This window comes from Pomacea canaliculata, linkage group LG10 (assembly GCF_003073045.1).
Source record: "Pomacea canaliculata isolate SZHN2017 linkage group LG10, ASM307304v1, whole genome shotgun sequence".
NCBI lineage: Eukaryota > Metazoa > Mollusca > Gastropoda > Architaenioglossa > Ampullariidae > Pomacea > Pomacea canaliculata.
In genome coordinates, this window is record NC_037599.1 from 25172195 (window position 1) to 25190512 (window position 18318).

Here is an 18318-nt window from a genome sequence, read left to right on the forward strand (position 1 = left end):
ACGAAAAGATTTAATGTATTGCACATCTAATAAACACGTGTCGTTTTAGAAGGCGGGTGAAAGATTATCTACCCTTGAGGAGAGGAGCGCGAAATTCCCGTCCGCTGGCGGCTGTGCACAGGCGCTCACTGTACACTCTTGTCTTCTGCAACTCACTGTCAGTACTCATGGCTTCACACGCTCCTTCCACTTCTGCAGTCGACAGCAAAGAAAAGTAAGACTATCATCACGCTATCACATTTCAGCAGCCGCCTATTTTTCTCTGAAACAAACAAACCGTGAAGAACTTGTTATTTTTTTTCCATCTCATTCCCTGACAGCAGACGATAAGGGCAATCCTTTACGCCATAAGGGTTGTTTTTTTTTTTCATTCTAAACTGCCTGGAATTGGCTTTAAACTTTCAGCAGGAGCATTGTAGGTTGGAAGTTCACCACTTCTAATTTATTAAAATATTTTGAATGATCACAAATTGTAATTCGTATGCAAGGTAATGAGTTAAAATGTAGCTGAAAGTGCAGTAGGGGGGGGGGTACAGAGTTGCCATCACCATGAGAATGTAAACCGACTGATTTTGCGCCGTCTTATACATGAAAGAAATTAAGTGCATTTTATTTAGTGGAAAATGGTGTTTGCTTTTCTCTTTCAAGCATATTCTCATCTGATTTATTGATTTCTCTTGGTCATTGCCTTGAAACTTGAAATCGGTGTTAATGCATTTTTTTCCTTGTGAGTCTAAAAACCCCGTAAGTCGATACATTATTTTAAAGAATCTCTCTGTTTGAAATATGTATACAGAAAATGTAAAAAAAAAATTGCTGTTGCAGTTTGACAACGCGTAGACTACATTTTTTTCTTATTCAGCTCACAAGCAGTAGAAGGTTTAAAGATGATTTAACTTTTTTTTTCAGGATGGATGCCACTGTGCAGGCTTTTAACATGCTGGCACAAGGCAAGCGAAATTTGATATGTGGGGAAGTGCCTACGGCTGTCACACAGTTTCAAGAAGCATGCAAGTTGCTGTATGTACATCATATGCTACATGTTTTTTTTTTTAATTACTCAACAGCTGGACCCTGACCATTTACAGAAAACCATTCCTTTGCTAAATATACTCATTAGCAATTACTAGTAATATATGATTGTGTGATTGTTACCACCAATCACCTTAGTGAAGATGGTCTGTGGTTCAAGTGAAAGCCAGGGAACCTGCAGTTGTTCATGGAAAAATTGTACCAGAATTGTTAGTGGAGGTAAAAGGGCACACAACTATAGAACTTACTTTCTTTGTTAAGGGAAAAAAAATACAAAATTTTCTTTAACTTAAACTAAAAAGTATTTAAAAGCTTCAGGAATTAGTGGGGTAGGGATTTGGCCAATTACCAAAAGATAATCTTAACAGTAAAGTTTTCAGGAGGTTGCATTTGCAACTATCACCTGTCACCATTTTAAAAATAGTTTTGAAGTTAAGGGATTGAGCAGGTGTGCTTCCTGAGTCCTGCAAAGCAAGATTGAAGACTTGTGCTGATGGTCCCTGTTGGGTGTGGATGGGAGGAAGATAATGAGAAACAAGCCTATAATTAAACAGTTGGTTGAAAATGGATTCCTCTTTGGACTTTTTTCCAGTTTTTTCTTTTGGCAGTTTGGTGTGGAGCTGTTCCTTTGAAGACTTTTGTCAGTACAATTATTTTCAATAATAAAGAATAATGTTTAAAAATTTGCATTATTTTTGGGGGGAAATTGGAAAAAGATATTGCTTTTGTGTTAGCTTAAATTGTGAAAATTTACGCTATAAGAATCGAAAGGAAAGCAGCTGTTACCTAGTTAGACCCTCAGTACAATTGCCACAGATACATTTCTGATGTTAATTAGAGTGTACATGCAAAGCACAAAAAACTGGTTCTAAAACCAGTTCAATGCTCATTAATACCATGGCCACTCCAAACTAGATATAAGTCTGTTGTCATTTCAGGTGATGACAGTTGTCAAAGGAAGTTCTTGTTTATGCATTATGACCATTGCCACTTAAAATTTTAGCATTTTGCAGATAATCTATACCAGTGATGCCCAACCTTTTTCGGCCTGCGGGCCATATCCATTTCGGACAGCCGTGTCGCGGGCCATATCAATTTCGGACAGCCGTGTCACGGGCCACTTCACCGCAAAAATACAAAAAAGAAAAAAAATATAGAGCAGATACCATTTTTATTAGAAACAACCTTACCATTAATTATGTAGTAATTAGTGGGATATTTGAAGTTGTTTTCCCGAAACCAACTTCTGAATGTCCGGCCTCATCGTAGAGACACCAAGTCGGAGCACTGAATCGAAATGTTCGTCCATCGAAAAAAAGATTGGGAAACGCCCCTACGTGGGGATAAATACTTCTTCCCTTTTTTTCCGTTTTTTTTATTTTTATTTTTTTTATTATTATTACTAACATGCCGATTTCCTGCACTGTGGGCAGAAGTTTCGCGGGCCAGATATGGCCCGCGGGCCGTAGGTTGGGCATCCCTGATCTATACTATCATGCTATGACAGTAGACTGATATCTACTGAAAGCAACAGTATAATTGACTATGTTGCCACAGACAAAAGACTAAACATTACTGTAAATAGGCATTTTAAGTATAAGTGCTGCTCATGAAGTCTGTATGTAGATACTGAACACAGGTCTGTTAATTGGTCATAGATAAGTGGGGGAAAGTCCTTGCCAACTACAGTTTTGATTAAAAGGTAGGCAGTGCTGCATATATGGTACTTATTGTTAATGATCTGTGAAATTGAATGTGTAAGTAATGAAAGCTGTTACTTTTAGACACCATATATACACCTGGCTTACATTTAATTTTAAAATTCTTACAATGTTGTGTAACAGTGCAGAACATTATGGTGAGATGGCAAAAGAATGTGCAGAGGCATATTACTGCTATGGAAGCGCACTGCTCGACTTGGCACGAATGGAGAATGGTGTCCTAGGGAATGCTCTTGAAGGAGGTACTATATTGTTACTGTAGTCACTTAACTGTTTTATGAATGACATGGAGTGAGGAGAATTTGTGTAGATTGCTGAAATGTTTAACTTTTCAAACTTGAGATATGGTTTTTGACTTTGATAATGTTTTTAAAGAAATGTTAAAGACTACAAAAGCTGATAATATTTCCAGAATTCCATGACTAGTTAAAAAAAATTATCACTAAGCATTTGCATTTAGCCAGTGAAAAGGAGGGCTTCCCTTGATCAGAATTGAAACAGAGTTAGATGTTAGTTTCCTAATGTTCCAGTTGATATTGATGCAGATGATGGTGCAGAGTCTGAGGCTAACAAGGAAGAGACAGATGACAATTTAACAGGTTAGTCATAGAGAAGTCTGAACTTTAATGGAATCATGCTGGTAATGTATCTTTTAGATGTACTTTTAGTTAACTATCTAGGGGATTTGGCCATTAGTACCACAACATAAATGCTTGGTCAGAATCAGTTGCAGCAACTATTTACAAGATTTAAAATATGGTTTGAACTTGGATAAAGCCTCATTCTCCTCCATCTTGCTTGCTGAGATGTAGCCTTAGTTGCTGGCACAGTGTAAAACACTAACAACTCATTCCTCTATCTTGCCAATAAGGAAAAACTTAAGAACTTTTTTGTAATAATTAGTTGAAGTAAATATGATACATGCTAAATTGGTGATGACAAATTTTTAAGAAAAGTTTTTTTTTTTTAAAGCGGTTTTCTTGCAGTGAATCTGCATGACAAGATTTGCACAATGCAGGATCAGAGTAGGTCACGAAGCACAAAATAAATTTCACGTCATCCATGATTAATACCCAATTTTACTAAATAAAAGTATAAATGGAAATGGAACATTTTTAGGCATTCTCTTTTTATTTACATCAGGAATAATCTGTAAGCTGTCATTACTCAAAACATACTTTAACAACTGTTTTCTGTCGGCACAAATTAAACAGCATAAATGCCGTTTTACTTTCAGTGCGGTATTGACATAGGGTAATACTTGGTTAGTTTAGTTTAGTCCTTGTTACTCCTCGAGGAGCATAGGACTGCCGTAATGCTAGGTACCGGAACGCAAAATTTTTGAAATTGAGTTTTTTTCCTATGTTCTCAAGTACAAGAAATTTTTTTGGAAAAACCATAATAATGTATCTCTTATTCGTTTTTGAGCATTGATGTTTGTGATTTGGACCACATTTGAAACTCTTGTATACAATGAGTAGTCCCAAAGTACTTTATAAGAGAAGTTACCTACACTGACTTTCTATTCAAGTGACCGAAAAACTAATTTGCAAAAAGGCATACTGGAAAAAAAACCACATCAAAATCTGGAAAACTAGTTTTGCTGTTCGTCATTTTGCATCAAGACACCAAATTTAAAAACTCATTTTCAAGGACCAAACCATTTACTTCAAAGTAATCATTATATAGTATTCTCCTGTACTTTGGTAGTCTAAAATTAAAATAGCTAATTATTTTCTACAAACTTGGAAGACCTCTTTTATAAAATATGCAGCTTGAAATACTACAAAATCAATCTTCCGGGTGGAAAAGTTTAAGGGTAATAAACTTAAAACTGTAATTTCTGATCGACTGTACAGATTTGGTTAAAATTTTAAATGTTGATTTAAAAACAATGATATACTTTTCAATTTATGTTAAAAGTGTAAATTTTACATTAAAAAAATTATCACATCCAGAACCTTTATGGGGTATGTGCTTAATGATGGTGTGACACTTGTAAAATGTCCTGTGTAATGATGAAAGTGCTGTTTATTTAAGCAGAAGTTATTCTTTTAAGAGGGCGATGTACATCTATATGCATTCTAATGTGACTTGGGTAGGTCGTGAAGATATTGTTGACTCTGCCGGTATAAACTTAAACTTCCCTCCCTTTTATGACATTCTGTTAGTCTCAACCTTTAGAATAGTCTCCTGCATCCAGAGACGCCATACTAGTACAATCTGCATTTTCTGTGCTGGTGTTTGCTGTCTGCTACATAGTTTCTGGTGTCCAATAGGCAGTGCTGCAAGCTTTGAGCGTGCTTTCTAAAGTCAGGTGGTCACATTGTAACAGCCTGTCTGCTAGTAGAACAGTATCACCATTTATATCAGTTGTGCACAGTGCATAACAATGTCACTGGTAGTTGTGTCCTCAGAACACAAATTCCTGTCAACAGTTTATTACAGCTGGCTGTAAAACTGGTTTGATACCCTCATATGTTTATTATAGTAACCAAGAAGGCGAATTTAGTCAGTGTTACTTAAAGCTGGGAAACCTGATGTTTCGCTATGACATCATTGTTACCAAGAAAGCTTCAGGGAGTTGTTTATAGAAATTTTGAAGAACCAAAACAAAAAAATCCAAGTCACGTTGGTAGTACATTGTAATGTTTATGGGCAACAGACATCCATAACCTTGTTTTGTATTCTTTCTTGTAGATTGCATTATTAATTTTTTTTCTCCAGTTGCCAAATTTCATTAATTTTTGTACATCATTGACTGGCACAGTTAAAATGCTTTTATGTTGCCTGTTGTAGAAGATGAGAGGGAGAGTCTTAGAAAACAAGTGTATGATGCCATGGGAGAAGATGAAGCTAAAAAGACAGAAGAGAAAGAAATGGAAAAGGGGCAAGAGATTAAAAAGGATAAAAATACAGACCAAGATTCTGAAGCTGAAGCAAAGTCAGAAAATAAACAAGATGCTCAAAATACAGATCAAGATTCTCTTGCTGAAGTGTCAAAGGAAAAGAAGAAAGATACAAATATGGAGACTGAATCTGTGGAGACCGATCCAGTTGAAGAGCTGAGCAAAACTAAAGACAAGGAGAATGAAAACAGTAGCAGTGAAACCCAGACATTGTCGGCAAATGGCAACAAGATGTCTGGTGAATGTGGTCAAACAGAGCAAGGAACAGCTGAGCAGGTTGCTACAGACATGAAACCAGATGAGGCAGAGGTGAGGTCATCCTCCTCAGAGCCCTCCTTACAGGATAACAAGCCAGCAGAAACTGACACTGCACAAAATACTGTTGATGACAAAACTTGTGCCAGCACAGACAAAGATAATGTAGAAGATCAGATTGAAACTGCTGGTGGTGACTGCACGCAAAATGTTAAGGACTCAAAAGCAGAAGAAAGAAAAGCCATTAATGATGCAAATAGAGATACCAATGAGGAGGTGGGTTCCAAGGGGAGACTAAAAACAACCAGCAGAGATCTTAAGGAAGGCAGTAAAGAGGAGCCGGGGGATGCAAAAGATAAGGAAGAAAGCAACAGAAACAGCCAGCAGATAGAGGAAATGGAGATAGAAGTGAAGAAAGAAGAGTGTCTTGAGAAGGGTAATCACTTTGTTGTCACCAGTTTATTTCAGCTATGTGTTTGGAAACCAACCAAAGTAATAAGTACAGCCCTGTTTTTCTGATAGTTAACAGCATGTACTTTATCACATATTGCAATGTTATCTACTTGTTTACTGATATCTTTTATTTGTGTGATTTGCTCAGTTAACGTTACATGTTTACACTTGTCACATAGTAGTGTGATCTTGCTAACACATGTTTACAAATATCTCTTGTTTGATCACACTAACCCTCAGTTATTCTTTTTTGTTAACCTACCAGACCACTGTACCAATTTTTTTCGGTAATTTCCGGATCTGTTCTTTACTGCTGTGCCTAATTTTTGGAACTTTGCCTAGTACGGGAAAATGCTCAGGCGCCCAGGTATAGGGGACATGTTCAGGGCCTCAGGTCTGGTAAGGTTAAGTGATCTCATTAACCATCAGTTGACAGATACTGTCCATGTTTGTGCAGACTGTTTCTCTAATGCTGTTGTTGCCAGATAACCTTTTTTCTAAATCTGCAGATAATCCTTGCTTGATTTATTTTGCATGGCTCAGGAATATGTTTCCCCATATTCTCACAACATAAGTAAAATTGTAATACATTGTAAATATCCCTTTAGCTTGTGGTAGGTTCTGATGCTAAGCAGTCACAAGTTTGCTCCTGGTTTTGTGTTGATTAAAATACATTTTGAATATGTACATACCGTTGCAGAGTATTCTCACATGTAGGAATTCATTTTGCTTTGTTTTGGTTTTTTTTGTTTTTTTTATGCTACAAGTAATCAAGAGCTTGTATGTGTATTTTCCATATAGGTATATCGTAAGAGTAATGGTTATTTTGGGTTGTTAGCAGTGTTTAGCTACAGTTGGGAAAATTGCAGTTCATTTCACTGTTCCCTTCCTGATGAATGTAAGACCATTGATCCTTACAAGCTAAATTCTGCCTTGGACACAGATTACAACCAGTGGTACTTTAAAGAAAAAAAAATGTTAGGTCTTGCTTCTTGTCCTTCAGAAAAAAATTTAGAAATTTTACTTACACAGCACAGGCACAACTCGCAGGCAGTGAGGAGTACTCTTTTTTCTTTTTCCTTAACCTTTGCCACTACTAGACTACAGACAGTATACATTATTGCCCTTCTCAGACTGTGTGCTACTCATTAGTTTAATACATATTTTTTGAAGATCTTTAATATTCTTCACTTTGTTTTTCTTTTCATTAGTGTATATGTTTGCATTTTTGTTGTTGTTGTAATATTAGCTTTTATTTCTAAACCGTAATTTTTCAAAAACTGCTTTGATCACAGCTTTTACACTTTCATACAAGATTGGAGAATATTGCATTTTACACAGCTCCCTAACAGCATTAAACTTGTTCCTTAACCTGCGTGGGAATTAGCCATCTGTGGTAATTTTCAAGATCCACAAGAATGTCTACACAGTTGCTGGCAACACGAGACTGGCCAGCATTCCCATCAGCAATAGACAGCAGACTTTCTAATATGGAGGCCTCTCAGCTAGAGAATACACATCCTTGTATCCTCTAGACATATTCGGAGGGAAAGGTTAAATGCAAAATTTAGGAAGCATCAGTGGCTTTTTACTTGTTTTTGTGATTACCAAAGGCAGCAAATTAATTGCCATTACACGTATGGATGACTTGGTTTGATTCTAAAACTGATGTTTATGGTGCATGCTAATATTCTATTCCATCATTATTCCCCACACAGTCCTACACAATCAGTTTAGTGGTCTGGTTTTACTCCACATCATTTTGACATTAGCACCTTAAAAGTTTTGTTTTCATGCCTGTAAAACTGAGTGTTTACTTTCATTGCCACATTTTCATCAGAACCTGATGGTGGTAACTCGCAGAAGGAGGAAAGAAAGATAATGAGACAACTTGTGAAGACAAAGAAAATGAAGATAAAACCTCAGAAGACAAGGAAAACGAGGAGGAGGATGTAGAAGATGATGGGGATGATGAAAATCAAGCAGAAGAGGCTGAAGGTGATGATATAGAGAAGGAGGTATGTAGCACAGATATTGTGCAAATGTCTGGATTGTTGATGGGCAAATGGGAAATTTTTTTCTTTTGCTTTTGGTATGGAAACCTTTGTATACTTGTGTGTACCTCAGATTTTCGTGTCTGGTGGATCAATGGGTGCATGGTAAAGAGTGTGTGGTGGTCTTTAGTGATGCCTCATTTGAAAAGGATAAAAGGTTCTTTTTTTTTTTAAGATGGCAAACCAGAAACTGCAGTAAGCACAAACTCTGATGCAAGCTATCAGCAGTCTGGACAAGTGGGAATTATAACTTTATATAAACACTTCAAAGTAAAGGTAAAATAATCTAGCTGATACAAGTCATCAACATTTGACTTGACTTTTGCAGGATCCAGATGATGTGCCCAACCTCCAACTGGCATGGGAGATGCTTGACCTGGCTAAGGTCATCTATCTAAAGTATGTGGCAGAAGCTGTTAAAAAAAATTTTTTTTAGGTGTTAAGGTGAGCATTAGATCTTCCAGAGGAGCAAAGACAGTTGGTGTAGTGACTGGTGCCATTTCTTTAATTTTTCAGTCATAAATGATATAAAACATCAACAGAAATGATTGACCATGCATCACTATTCTTTGTTTTGAGAATGCCCTTGCTAATTAAAAGGTATTTTCAATTTGTAACCCAGAGACCCCACTGGTGAAAACCAGTTGAAAGCTGCTCAGGCATATTTGAAACTAGGGGAGGTCAGCTTGGAGACAGAGAGCTATGAACAGGCAGTAGAAGATCTTCAAGCCTGTCTTAAAATCCAGAAAGACAATTTAGAGTCATGTGACCGGGCTATTGCAGAGACGTATCCTTTGTGTGGCTTGCATGTGAGTGATGTGTTTAGCACATCTTGAAAAGCAGAAGGATTTGGGTTTTAAGTGATAATTTTTCTCAGGCTATGTTTGGCAGTGCATGTATAATATTGTCCCTAGACAGGGTCGATATATTTTGTGAATAAACCATCCTCCCCACTCTCGATATCTTGGCCATCCTGTTGGCTGTGCAGAGAGTGTATTCCAGCAGCATTGTTGTCCCTGACTGATCAGACACTATCAGCTAGGCTTGGCTTCCCAGCTGAACAAACAATATGATGCTGCCATCAGCAACTTCCATGCTGCTGTGAAGTGTCTAGAGAGTAAAATTGGTAAGTTGTTTTTTAGTTTTCTTTGTGTGTGTTGGGGTAGGGGGGGGGGGAGCAGAACCAAAGAAGTTTTGTTTCCTTTTTTAAAAATATTTTTTTTAAGAGTTAAGGGGTGTAGTCGGGGGTGGCTATAAAAGAGCTTTTTGAATTGTGAGATTGCTGTTATGATTGAAGACAGTTTTTTGCTTTATTCTCATTTATTTTTAGGGCTGTGCTAGATGGCATTGTAGAGATTGCCCTTTTATCCACCTTAATTTCAGCTGTACAATAAAATTTTCGTAATACCCACGGTTGGCCAGAAAACAGATTTAGCTAACTCACCATCATGCCATGTTGCCTTTCAAGTAAATTTACTTTCCTACTGTTTTGCCTGTTTTTACCAGTAATGCAGCGGTTAGTGCCTGTCTTCACTACAGTGAAGGCTGAATTAGGTTCAGCTCTTGTCATGGGCACGCTGTTCTTTCTCTACATGTGGCTGTTTACAGGGCTGGCTGCCTTTCTGTGATATAGCTTTAGTTGATCGCTTGGCATAAAATGCCAATTCTCCCCACAGCCTGTTTTCAGTAGTATGGATGCAGGTGGTGAGAGGCAAATTGTGTTTAGAGCAAATGACACATCCTTGTAAGCATGGTATCCCTTCAGAAAAGCAGACAACTGGAAATAAGCCACTGAAGACCAGGTTGTTACTTCTGCAAATTTGTGCGCTCACCACTAGAAATCGCCTCTGTTTAGGGTCGCAGTCTGTTGTGTCAAGCAATCATCCTTGTTGCCTTTTCTTGGTTTCCTTTATTGCCATTTGCCAGCAGGTGACCAGTTGGTACAAGTCAGCTATTTCATCTTGTATGGTCATTTTTGGTCTAGTCAGGTTCTGACTTGGAAAGAATGGATGAGGGGTGTGAAGAGAGAGTAAACATGCTTCTACTGAAGCTGAGGAAGACTTCTTGCTGGTTGCTTCTAGTTTTAAATTTCATCATTTAAATTTCACTGGCTCCCAATGAACAAGCGCATTGACCACAAAGTACTTTCTATTGCACAGTCCTGCATGTCTAAAACTGCTCCTGACTATTTGCAAGAGATAGTTCCTACATACCAGCCGTCACGTAGCCTGCGCTCAGGCCCCCAGTCACGCTTCTGTCTCCCTGCAGTGGAAGACACCAGCAAGAAGCGCACTGGAGCCAGGGCCTTCAAACACGCGGCACCTAAGCTGTGGAATGCTCTGCCATCGTCGCTCATCTCTCATCTCATCTCACCAACCACATTTCGCAAAAAACTGAAAACCCATCTGTTTCTTTCAAGCCAGTCTTAAACTACCAAGAAACACTTCTGTCTATATTTTTTACTTTCCTGGTGTTTTATATATTTGTTCACTTTATTTTTTCTTCTTTTGTTTTTTTTCTGCGCAATGAGCATTCTTCGGAATGGATACCTGCGCATTACAAATTGCCATCATCATTATCATACTTACTAGCAGCAGAAGGTTATAAAAAGAGAAAAACTTAGTTTTTTGGGCTCACCACAAGCATTAGCTGCATGGAGATGGGTGGGAGATCTGTAGACATTAACCACTATGCTCTTGTGGACTACCTAGCCTGGCTCAGCAGCAGGAGAGCATCCAATGGAAAATAGGTCCTTGTACTTCAGTATCTGAGCTGTCAAGGGCATCTCCCCTTCAGTCCAAATATTAAAGGGGAATTTACTCAGATTCGACTGCACTTAACCTGTACGTGAACCAAGACAGAAGTCGCCTGGCAGGTACCATGCCCACTTGGGGCTTCATTTCTGGCACTCCAGTTGCAACCAACAGGTTTGTAGACACCTTAAGGTGAGAGGTAGCACGAAAAAATGGTGGTTTCGAGGTACAGTGGCCAAATTGAGAACTTTTCCACTGTATGTCTCATTTTTAAGTTTGGTTAAAAAAACAACTGGTCAAGTGAACTCTGCTAGTCAGGCAAGGTAATATTTGTGACAGCTGGAATTGAGCTGGCTAACCAGGTAACATTCATATATTCATATTATCTGGTAACTACAGAAATTGTGCTACATAAAAGGATGTTTTCTATTTCTGCTGTATTTTTTTCTCCAGAAAGTCTTAAGGTGGTTGTGGAGACAAAGTCTGCAAAAGGTAAGGATATTAAGCACATAATGGGTGTATATTAAGAGCTTGTGCAGCAGAGCTTTTATACAAGCCTTTTATGTTTGATTTTTTTAAGACCAAGCGTTTACTCTTTTAAGTCCTACTAAAGGTTCTTTGAGTGAGTTGGGTCTCCTGAAGTTGTGGTCTCTTGAGATGGTTTTATGCCATTTTTAAATTCCATTAGAACAGGTCTTATATAGACTAATCTCTTTCTTCTCTATCCTGATTGTATCTTTGTGAATTGTGCTTGATGTGCAGATGCAGACCAAAGTTTCACTCAACAAGTTTAATATGCTTGATGTTTAAAAATGTTCTAGGACCATCGGACTTCATTGATCCTGCAGAAAAGGCAGAAAAAGAAATCAAAGACATCGAAGAGATTCTGCCAGAGATCCGCAACAAAGTAAGGAGTATTGTATTAAAATTATTATTTTCTCAGGTGAGATGGTTTCCTTATATGATTGGTTGTTGAGCAAACCAGCAGAATACTTCAGTTATATTCCTATGCTTATTGGGAGAGAAAATCTAATATGTTGCCATTCGATGGTTGCTGGTTGAGACCACCACCATCTCTTTTTAATTGACATTTTGATGGAAGTGGTAGGTACTGTGTCTTTGTGCAGAACTATTATAGTCAATTATGGTCATTGCTTGCCTAAAATCATGCATTTAATTTTTTCATCAGTAGCATTCTTAGCTTAACTTGGTATGACTATGCAATAACATTTGTGTCTAAAGGAAGTACAGTTATGAAAAGGTAATTTGTAAAACATGTTAAAGGAAAAATTTTTGATTAGGTACTTTTAATGTATTTATTAAAAATGTTTAGAGTGTGATAATGGGCTTATTCATTTCTTGTATTTTGTGTAGATTGAAGATGCACAAGAAGAAATGAAGAACATGGATAGTCTCAAGTCTTTGGCAAAAGAAGCCATGGGAGAACTGTTTGCTTCAGAAGGGGTGTGTGTCTTTTATTTATGTGTGTGCGCATACTTATATATTCAAATACTTATATATTCTTATACTAAAATATACTAAAATCTGAAAAAGAATGAAATTTGTTGCCCACAATAATCTAAGATTACTATTTGATTACTTGTCTAATGTTGACTGTCGCCTGAAACATGATGCACGTTATTTGGTTGGCCCAGTTGTATGTCTTTGAAAATGCAGAATGCTAGTTTTGTATGCAATTGTTTCAGGCTCAGCAAGAGGGATTTAGCACGTCTTCTGCAAAACAGATCACAGTAAGTGGCACACGCACTCAGGCCAGCCTAGTCCTGCTTTCCCTCCCCTAAAGAAATCACCAACAGTTGTCTGATTGTATTTAAATTTAAGCTGCTTTTTTTTATTTGTGAATAATTTATCATATTCTCATCCTTATTTGCAGTAAATGTTACTGAAAAGCAAGAATGACTTAAAATATATTATTAGTGCTAATCAGTGAATCTGAATTTCCCCCCCCCCCCTTCTTTTTTTTTTTTGTTTTTTCAAGGAGGAGAAAAAGCCTGTCTCTGACATCAGCCACTTAATCAGGAAGAAGGTATTGCTGGGTTTCCTTTTTTTGCCATGTGATGTGTGCTGATTAGAAATTAGTTTGATCAGAAATGTACAGGATGTGTTGCTTGTGAACGTTACATGTGGGAAAGCAGATAGGTGGTTAGAGTACTGGCATTCTCATCTAGAAGCAAGCCGGTTCGATACTCGTGTACCACAGTAAACATTTATCCCATCAGCAATGGGTATGTAGAAGATATAAAGGGATGGGGAAGGTAAGGCAGTAGGGTGAGGGAGGCTGATATTCTCGTTACAGCATAACGATGTAATACTACATATATATCATACTGCTCTGACACTAGCAACATTAGTAAACACAGTGGACTAACAGTAAACACGATGTTTATCGGCGACATTGCTGTCATCCTTACGACATCACTTCCCCAAGGTATGCAGAAAACAAGGTGAAGGTTATCGCGTGTCACGATTTCGGCCTTTTGTCAGCGCCTGGGGACGCTCCTGTTCAGTAAGGCAGCTCACAGCAGACAACGGTTGACGGCTGTTTTTTTGTACAGTTCGCGGGGAAAAGGTCAAGGCCTTCTCCCGCTGACCATAGCCGTGCCTTACGTCATGTGACGTCGGCTTGAGTGCTGTGTGCTGCGGTGGGAGCTTTGGGGGTGCACTGGTCGGGCCCCTCCCTGCCCTGTCCAAGGTTTTGGCGTGAAAAGCGTTCACGCGCCTTGGCGTGGCCTGGGTGTCATGGGCGCTGGCGATTGGTCACAGCCCCTGGGCGACAGGAAGTGACCCCCAGAAAGCAGCGTCCCTCGTGGCAGTTCTGACCCGGGCTCTGTGGAGAGAGGAGCGTTTTGTGTCGGAAAGGACGGCGGGAGGCCGGGCGTGTAGGCTGTGCCGTTTCACTCAAGCCGTGTGGGCTTCGTATGGAAAGTGTCCGCGGATATCCACGGGAAAGTTTCTGCCATTCCTGTTGTGGAGGGCAGCTGACCGTCGGGTCGTAGCACAAGCCGTTTTGGGCTTCCATTTGTTTTCTTCTACATGTATTACGTCTTCTCCGTATTCCACGTATGCCACATGATTGTGATCTCGCTGGACATTTTGTGCTCCTCATCTGTGTCGTCGTCCTCTTTTGTGTGACTGTCCGCCATTGTGTCAACCCTGCGCCTTCATTGCCTTGTCAGCGCGTGAGCGCGACCCTGCTGTGCCAGTGTACGGCCTAGCCATCGGGGGGGAGCACCTAGGGTGGAGGCCGACGAGCGGAGACTCCGTGACCAAGGTCTACCCGGACGAGAGAAGTGAGGTCAGCTGGACAGCTGGTCCAGAGGGAGAGGGGGTGGCACCGCTGGTTCTGTGAACACCTTGAGCGGACACTTGACTGTGCTGTGTCGCAGTACACTTTGTATTTTCTCTGCTGTGTGAATTTTATTTGTAACTTCTTTGCGGGGAGGCAGTCCCCTGTTGTTTTTATATTTATTTGAGGAGTACTCGTAGGTGTATTTTTTGATCCGTTTTTCTGTGGGTGTACGTGTATTCGTGTTTATATTTTTTATTAAACTGCGTGTTTGTATCGTTTTTCCCGTTTTTTGTCGTGGTTTGTGCCGTGCATGGGTTCGAGAGGTAAGTTCGCTGCCTGCCTCTGGCCGAGTATCTGTGCGTGTCTGGCCGGCTGTTCGAGTGGCTGTGCACGTGCTTCCAGCGACGCTGGGGGTGGAACGCGACAAAGGTCACTCTCAGCATCAATGCGTCGTCATCATCAGAAGTGGTCATCGTGCAGTTTAACGGTGTGGTCTGTGTCTATCAGCTGTATACAGGAGTAGAGAAAGGTCGCAAAGATACAACCACAGTGCATCTAGCTCAGCACTGGCCAACAGGACTGCGGGTGGCTGTTAAACAGATTGGTCTAGAAAACTTAGATTTCGAGTTCTCTTATGTTCAGAAAGAAGTTGTATTAACCAAGCAGCTACAACATGAGACTGTTCTCCCACATTTCTGTGGACAGTCATACCTGTTATGGGCTAATGCTCTTGCATTTGCTGCTAATGTGTGCCTGACTTTGCAGCGATCTGCCGGAGCAAGCGGTCACATATCTTGCGGGGTGTACATGTACACTTGTACTGCATGCTGTGGAATACTTGCATAGCAAAGGTGTCATAAGTAGGAGTGTGAAGGTAGCCATGTTTTAATATCAGCTAGCGGAAAGGTATGTCTCGTCCTCAAAAACTCGCTCCACAATCGTAGGAGGCCAGCCAGCGCTTGTGAACAGCCTAACTACCCCAACATGCTGATGGTTGCCTCCAGTATTTCAGTCCGGAAATTCTTGAGCAGAATCTGGCTATTTCTCAGTGATTGTAAATCTTGCTGCTAGAATTCGGCTATTTTTCAGTGATTTTTTTAGACCAGCATCCATTATTATTTTGTTTGTGTGTTTTTCTTTTTAGTAAAATGCTTTGAGCCTACCTTTAATTGTGGGGAAAAGTGCTATATTAATTTATTATCATTCAGCCATTTACCAATTTGACCAGGTTGATTCGACTATCCAATTCTATAACACATTTGTTGTATGTAAAAGTTGCACTTTTTACATATATTGGCTGCCATTGTTATCAAATGAAAAGAATACTATTAGATGTGGCGCATGGATATCTGTGTGTGAAAAAAAATTCCTTGCTTTACGCATACCATAACAATCAGCATGGCACAGCCATGCGGGTCATTCCCAAACTTTTTTAAAGTAAAGTGTTCAAGATGTTGGATTATATCGATAACTGATCCACTCTAAAACAAACAGATTGACATGCATGCATCAACCAAAGATGAAAAAGGAAGAGTGCAAGTCATTTTTTTTTATTTTTTTTTTTTTTGTTGCCAAATTATCATGTAGATGACGATTTGTCAGCTACAGGCAGGGGTAAATTGGCTTAGGGTGGTGATGGAATTGGCAAATGATAGATTGTCTGGCTTGTTTTCAAATGCCTTAAGCAAATATTTTGATGTTCAGCGAAAACCTGAGGATGAAGAGTCTGAAGCTGCTGCTGAAAACAAGAAAATCCGCCAGGAACGAGGTGGTGGGGATGCAAAAGGAAGTCCATGTGATCAAAATGGGCATGAACAGGTGATGTCAACACCCACAAAAAAAAAAAAGTTGAATTGCGAGGGTGGGCGGGGGTTGCTTATTTACCTAGGTGTTGCTGAGATGTCTGTAAGGGCTGTTGCAGGATAAGGTAACTAAGGTGTCTTGCTATGGGTTAGACATTGACATAATCTCAAGTTCACATTAAGATCTGCTGATGTGCTCACCAATTTTGTAAATAAGGAAAATATGCTGGCAAGATGCACCATGCTTCACTTAAATGTATGGTATTGAGAGCATGTAGTTCCCCTCACTTCAAGAATAGTTGGAACCACACTTTTTTGTATTGTCGCGCAGTAACAGCTGTAAGGTTACAAGTAACGTCCCCTTCTTGTTTGCGGTTCTGCAGAAGCCTGCAGAGACTACCACCACCACCACAGAGGTGGAGCCCATGACAACAGGTTGACCTGATTGATAGATGTCCCTGGGATGAAGACTGTTGAAAATGAAGAACTGCCTGAAGCCAAAACTCCATGTGCATCTGCCCTTGGATCTGTAAACAGCCGTATGTGGAGAGTTTCTAAGCTGTGGACATACCCATCTTGTCAGTGCCTGACTCATCCCTCTTGTCTGCTCGTATGAACGTCATTGTCTTGTCTTCTACTTATTTTGGTGAAGTCATGCACTTTGTTTCTCAGCATACCTGTCCTGATGTGGTGCATCTGTATAGTGCTTTTTGGCCTCAACTTTATTCAGCTCAAAAAGAAAAAAAAATTTTGTCGATGCTCTTCCTTAAATATTTTTTGGCAGCTGAACAGGATTCATGAACAGATCATTGTGTGGTCATTGATGTTCATTCATATTTTTCTCCTGCATCCACTAACACTTAAATTTTTTTTATATTATTTGATTGTTCAGTTTGTATTGGTGGATATATGCACACCCACATGTTTTGTCAGGTAAGGTGACCTGTGCAGGAGTGAAATTTTCACCACTTGTGAACAAGTTGTGTGTTCAAGTAGAGGAAACTTAAATGTATGAATGCTTTTACTTTTAATGTAACAAAGTTGCTCTTTCTGTGTCTTTTTAAAATTGCATTTTTCTTCAAATTTTTTTGAGGATGTTTCCATTTGCCCAAAACACTTTTTTTCTGGCAAGATTTATTTTCTCCATGCTCTGAAATACAGTATTACCGTATTGTCAGCTTTGGGGTTTATTATGAAAGTTTTCCATTAAACATTTAGTTTCAGGTTGTGAAACATGGTCTGCATCAAATTTCAGCAGTAGGGTGTTCATAAACATGCTTCTGAAATTGCTTTAAGTTTAAAACTTCATTAAGTGATGCCCACTGTGTATCAAATAAAACACATTACACTATTTTGAAAGAGTATGACTATCTGTTTGCAAAATTTGTAGATGAGAAATGACAACATGAATATCATTATTTGATAACATTTTGTGGAAATTATTCCTTGTATTTGACTTTTTGGCATTTGTATTAATTTCTACAAGGCATGACATAGTAAGTGAGTATTAATTTCAGGAAATTAGAAGTGAATTCCTCAGTATGCTGATAATGCTTGCCACATACCTTTCTATTAAGTAGAACATTTCACATCTTTCATTGGTTCTGTTGATTCTATTATTTTATCTTGAGTACTAACCCAAAAGTTTGTTCGAAAGTTAGGTGCTTACTGGAGAAGTAAAGTCCGCTTAGTCAACAGTCAAACTTGCACTGTTTCATAAGCAAATAGGCTGCCATTAATGGAATACTATAACCTTACACATAATAATCACATTCCTTAACAATTTTGGAGCCACATTACAATTAATGTTTGTGGAAACCACATGCCTCCCATTGCTGCATGCACAAGATGTGCCTCGGTGGGATCCTCGGCCAAGAATTAAAGAAAACTGATTTTAAATGATATATTTTTATAAGTGATTTAATGATGATTTGGTGCTTGCTTTTGAATCTACGATGCAAACCACATTTCATAAAAGTCAGCACTAGTGCTGCTGAAAGTCTTTACATGCAGCCTGACAAGCTTACAA

At 39.1% G+C, this 18318-nt stretch overlaps 1 protein-coding gene across 1 annotated transcript; it reads left to right on the forward strand.

Annotated features, from left to right (window-relative positions):
- The first annotated feature begins 76 nt into the window (after positions 1-76).
- Positions 77-18188, forward strand: LOC112574513 (nuclear autoantigenic sperm protein-like). The gene is made up of 16 exons (XM_025255640.1): positions 77-214; positions 910-1020; positions 2877-2995; positions 3284-3352; positions 5553-6353; positions 8228-8388; positions 8753-8823; positions 9047-9211; positions 9453-9550; positions 11631-11669; positions 11999-12084; positions 12552-12641; positions 12884-12928; positions 13177-13224; positions 16192-16305; positions 16673-18188. Exons 1-16 carry the CDS (start codon positions 168-170, stop codon positions 16727-16729), a joined length of 2121 nt encoding a protein of 706 aa, XP_025111425.1. The 5' UTR covers positions 77-167; the 3' UTR covers positions 16730-18188.
- The last annotated feature ends 130 nt before the right edge of the window (positions 18189-18318 follow it).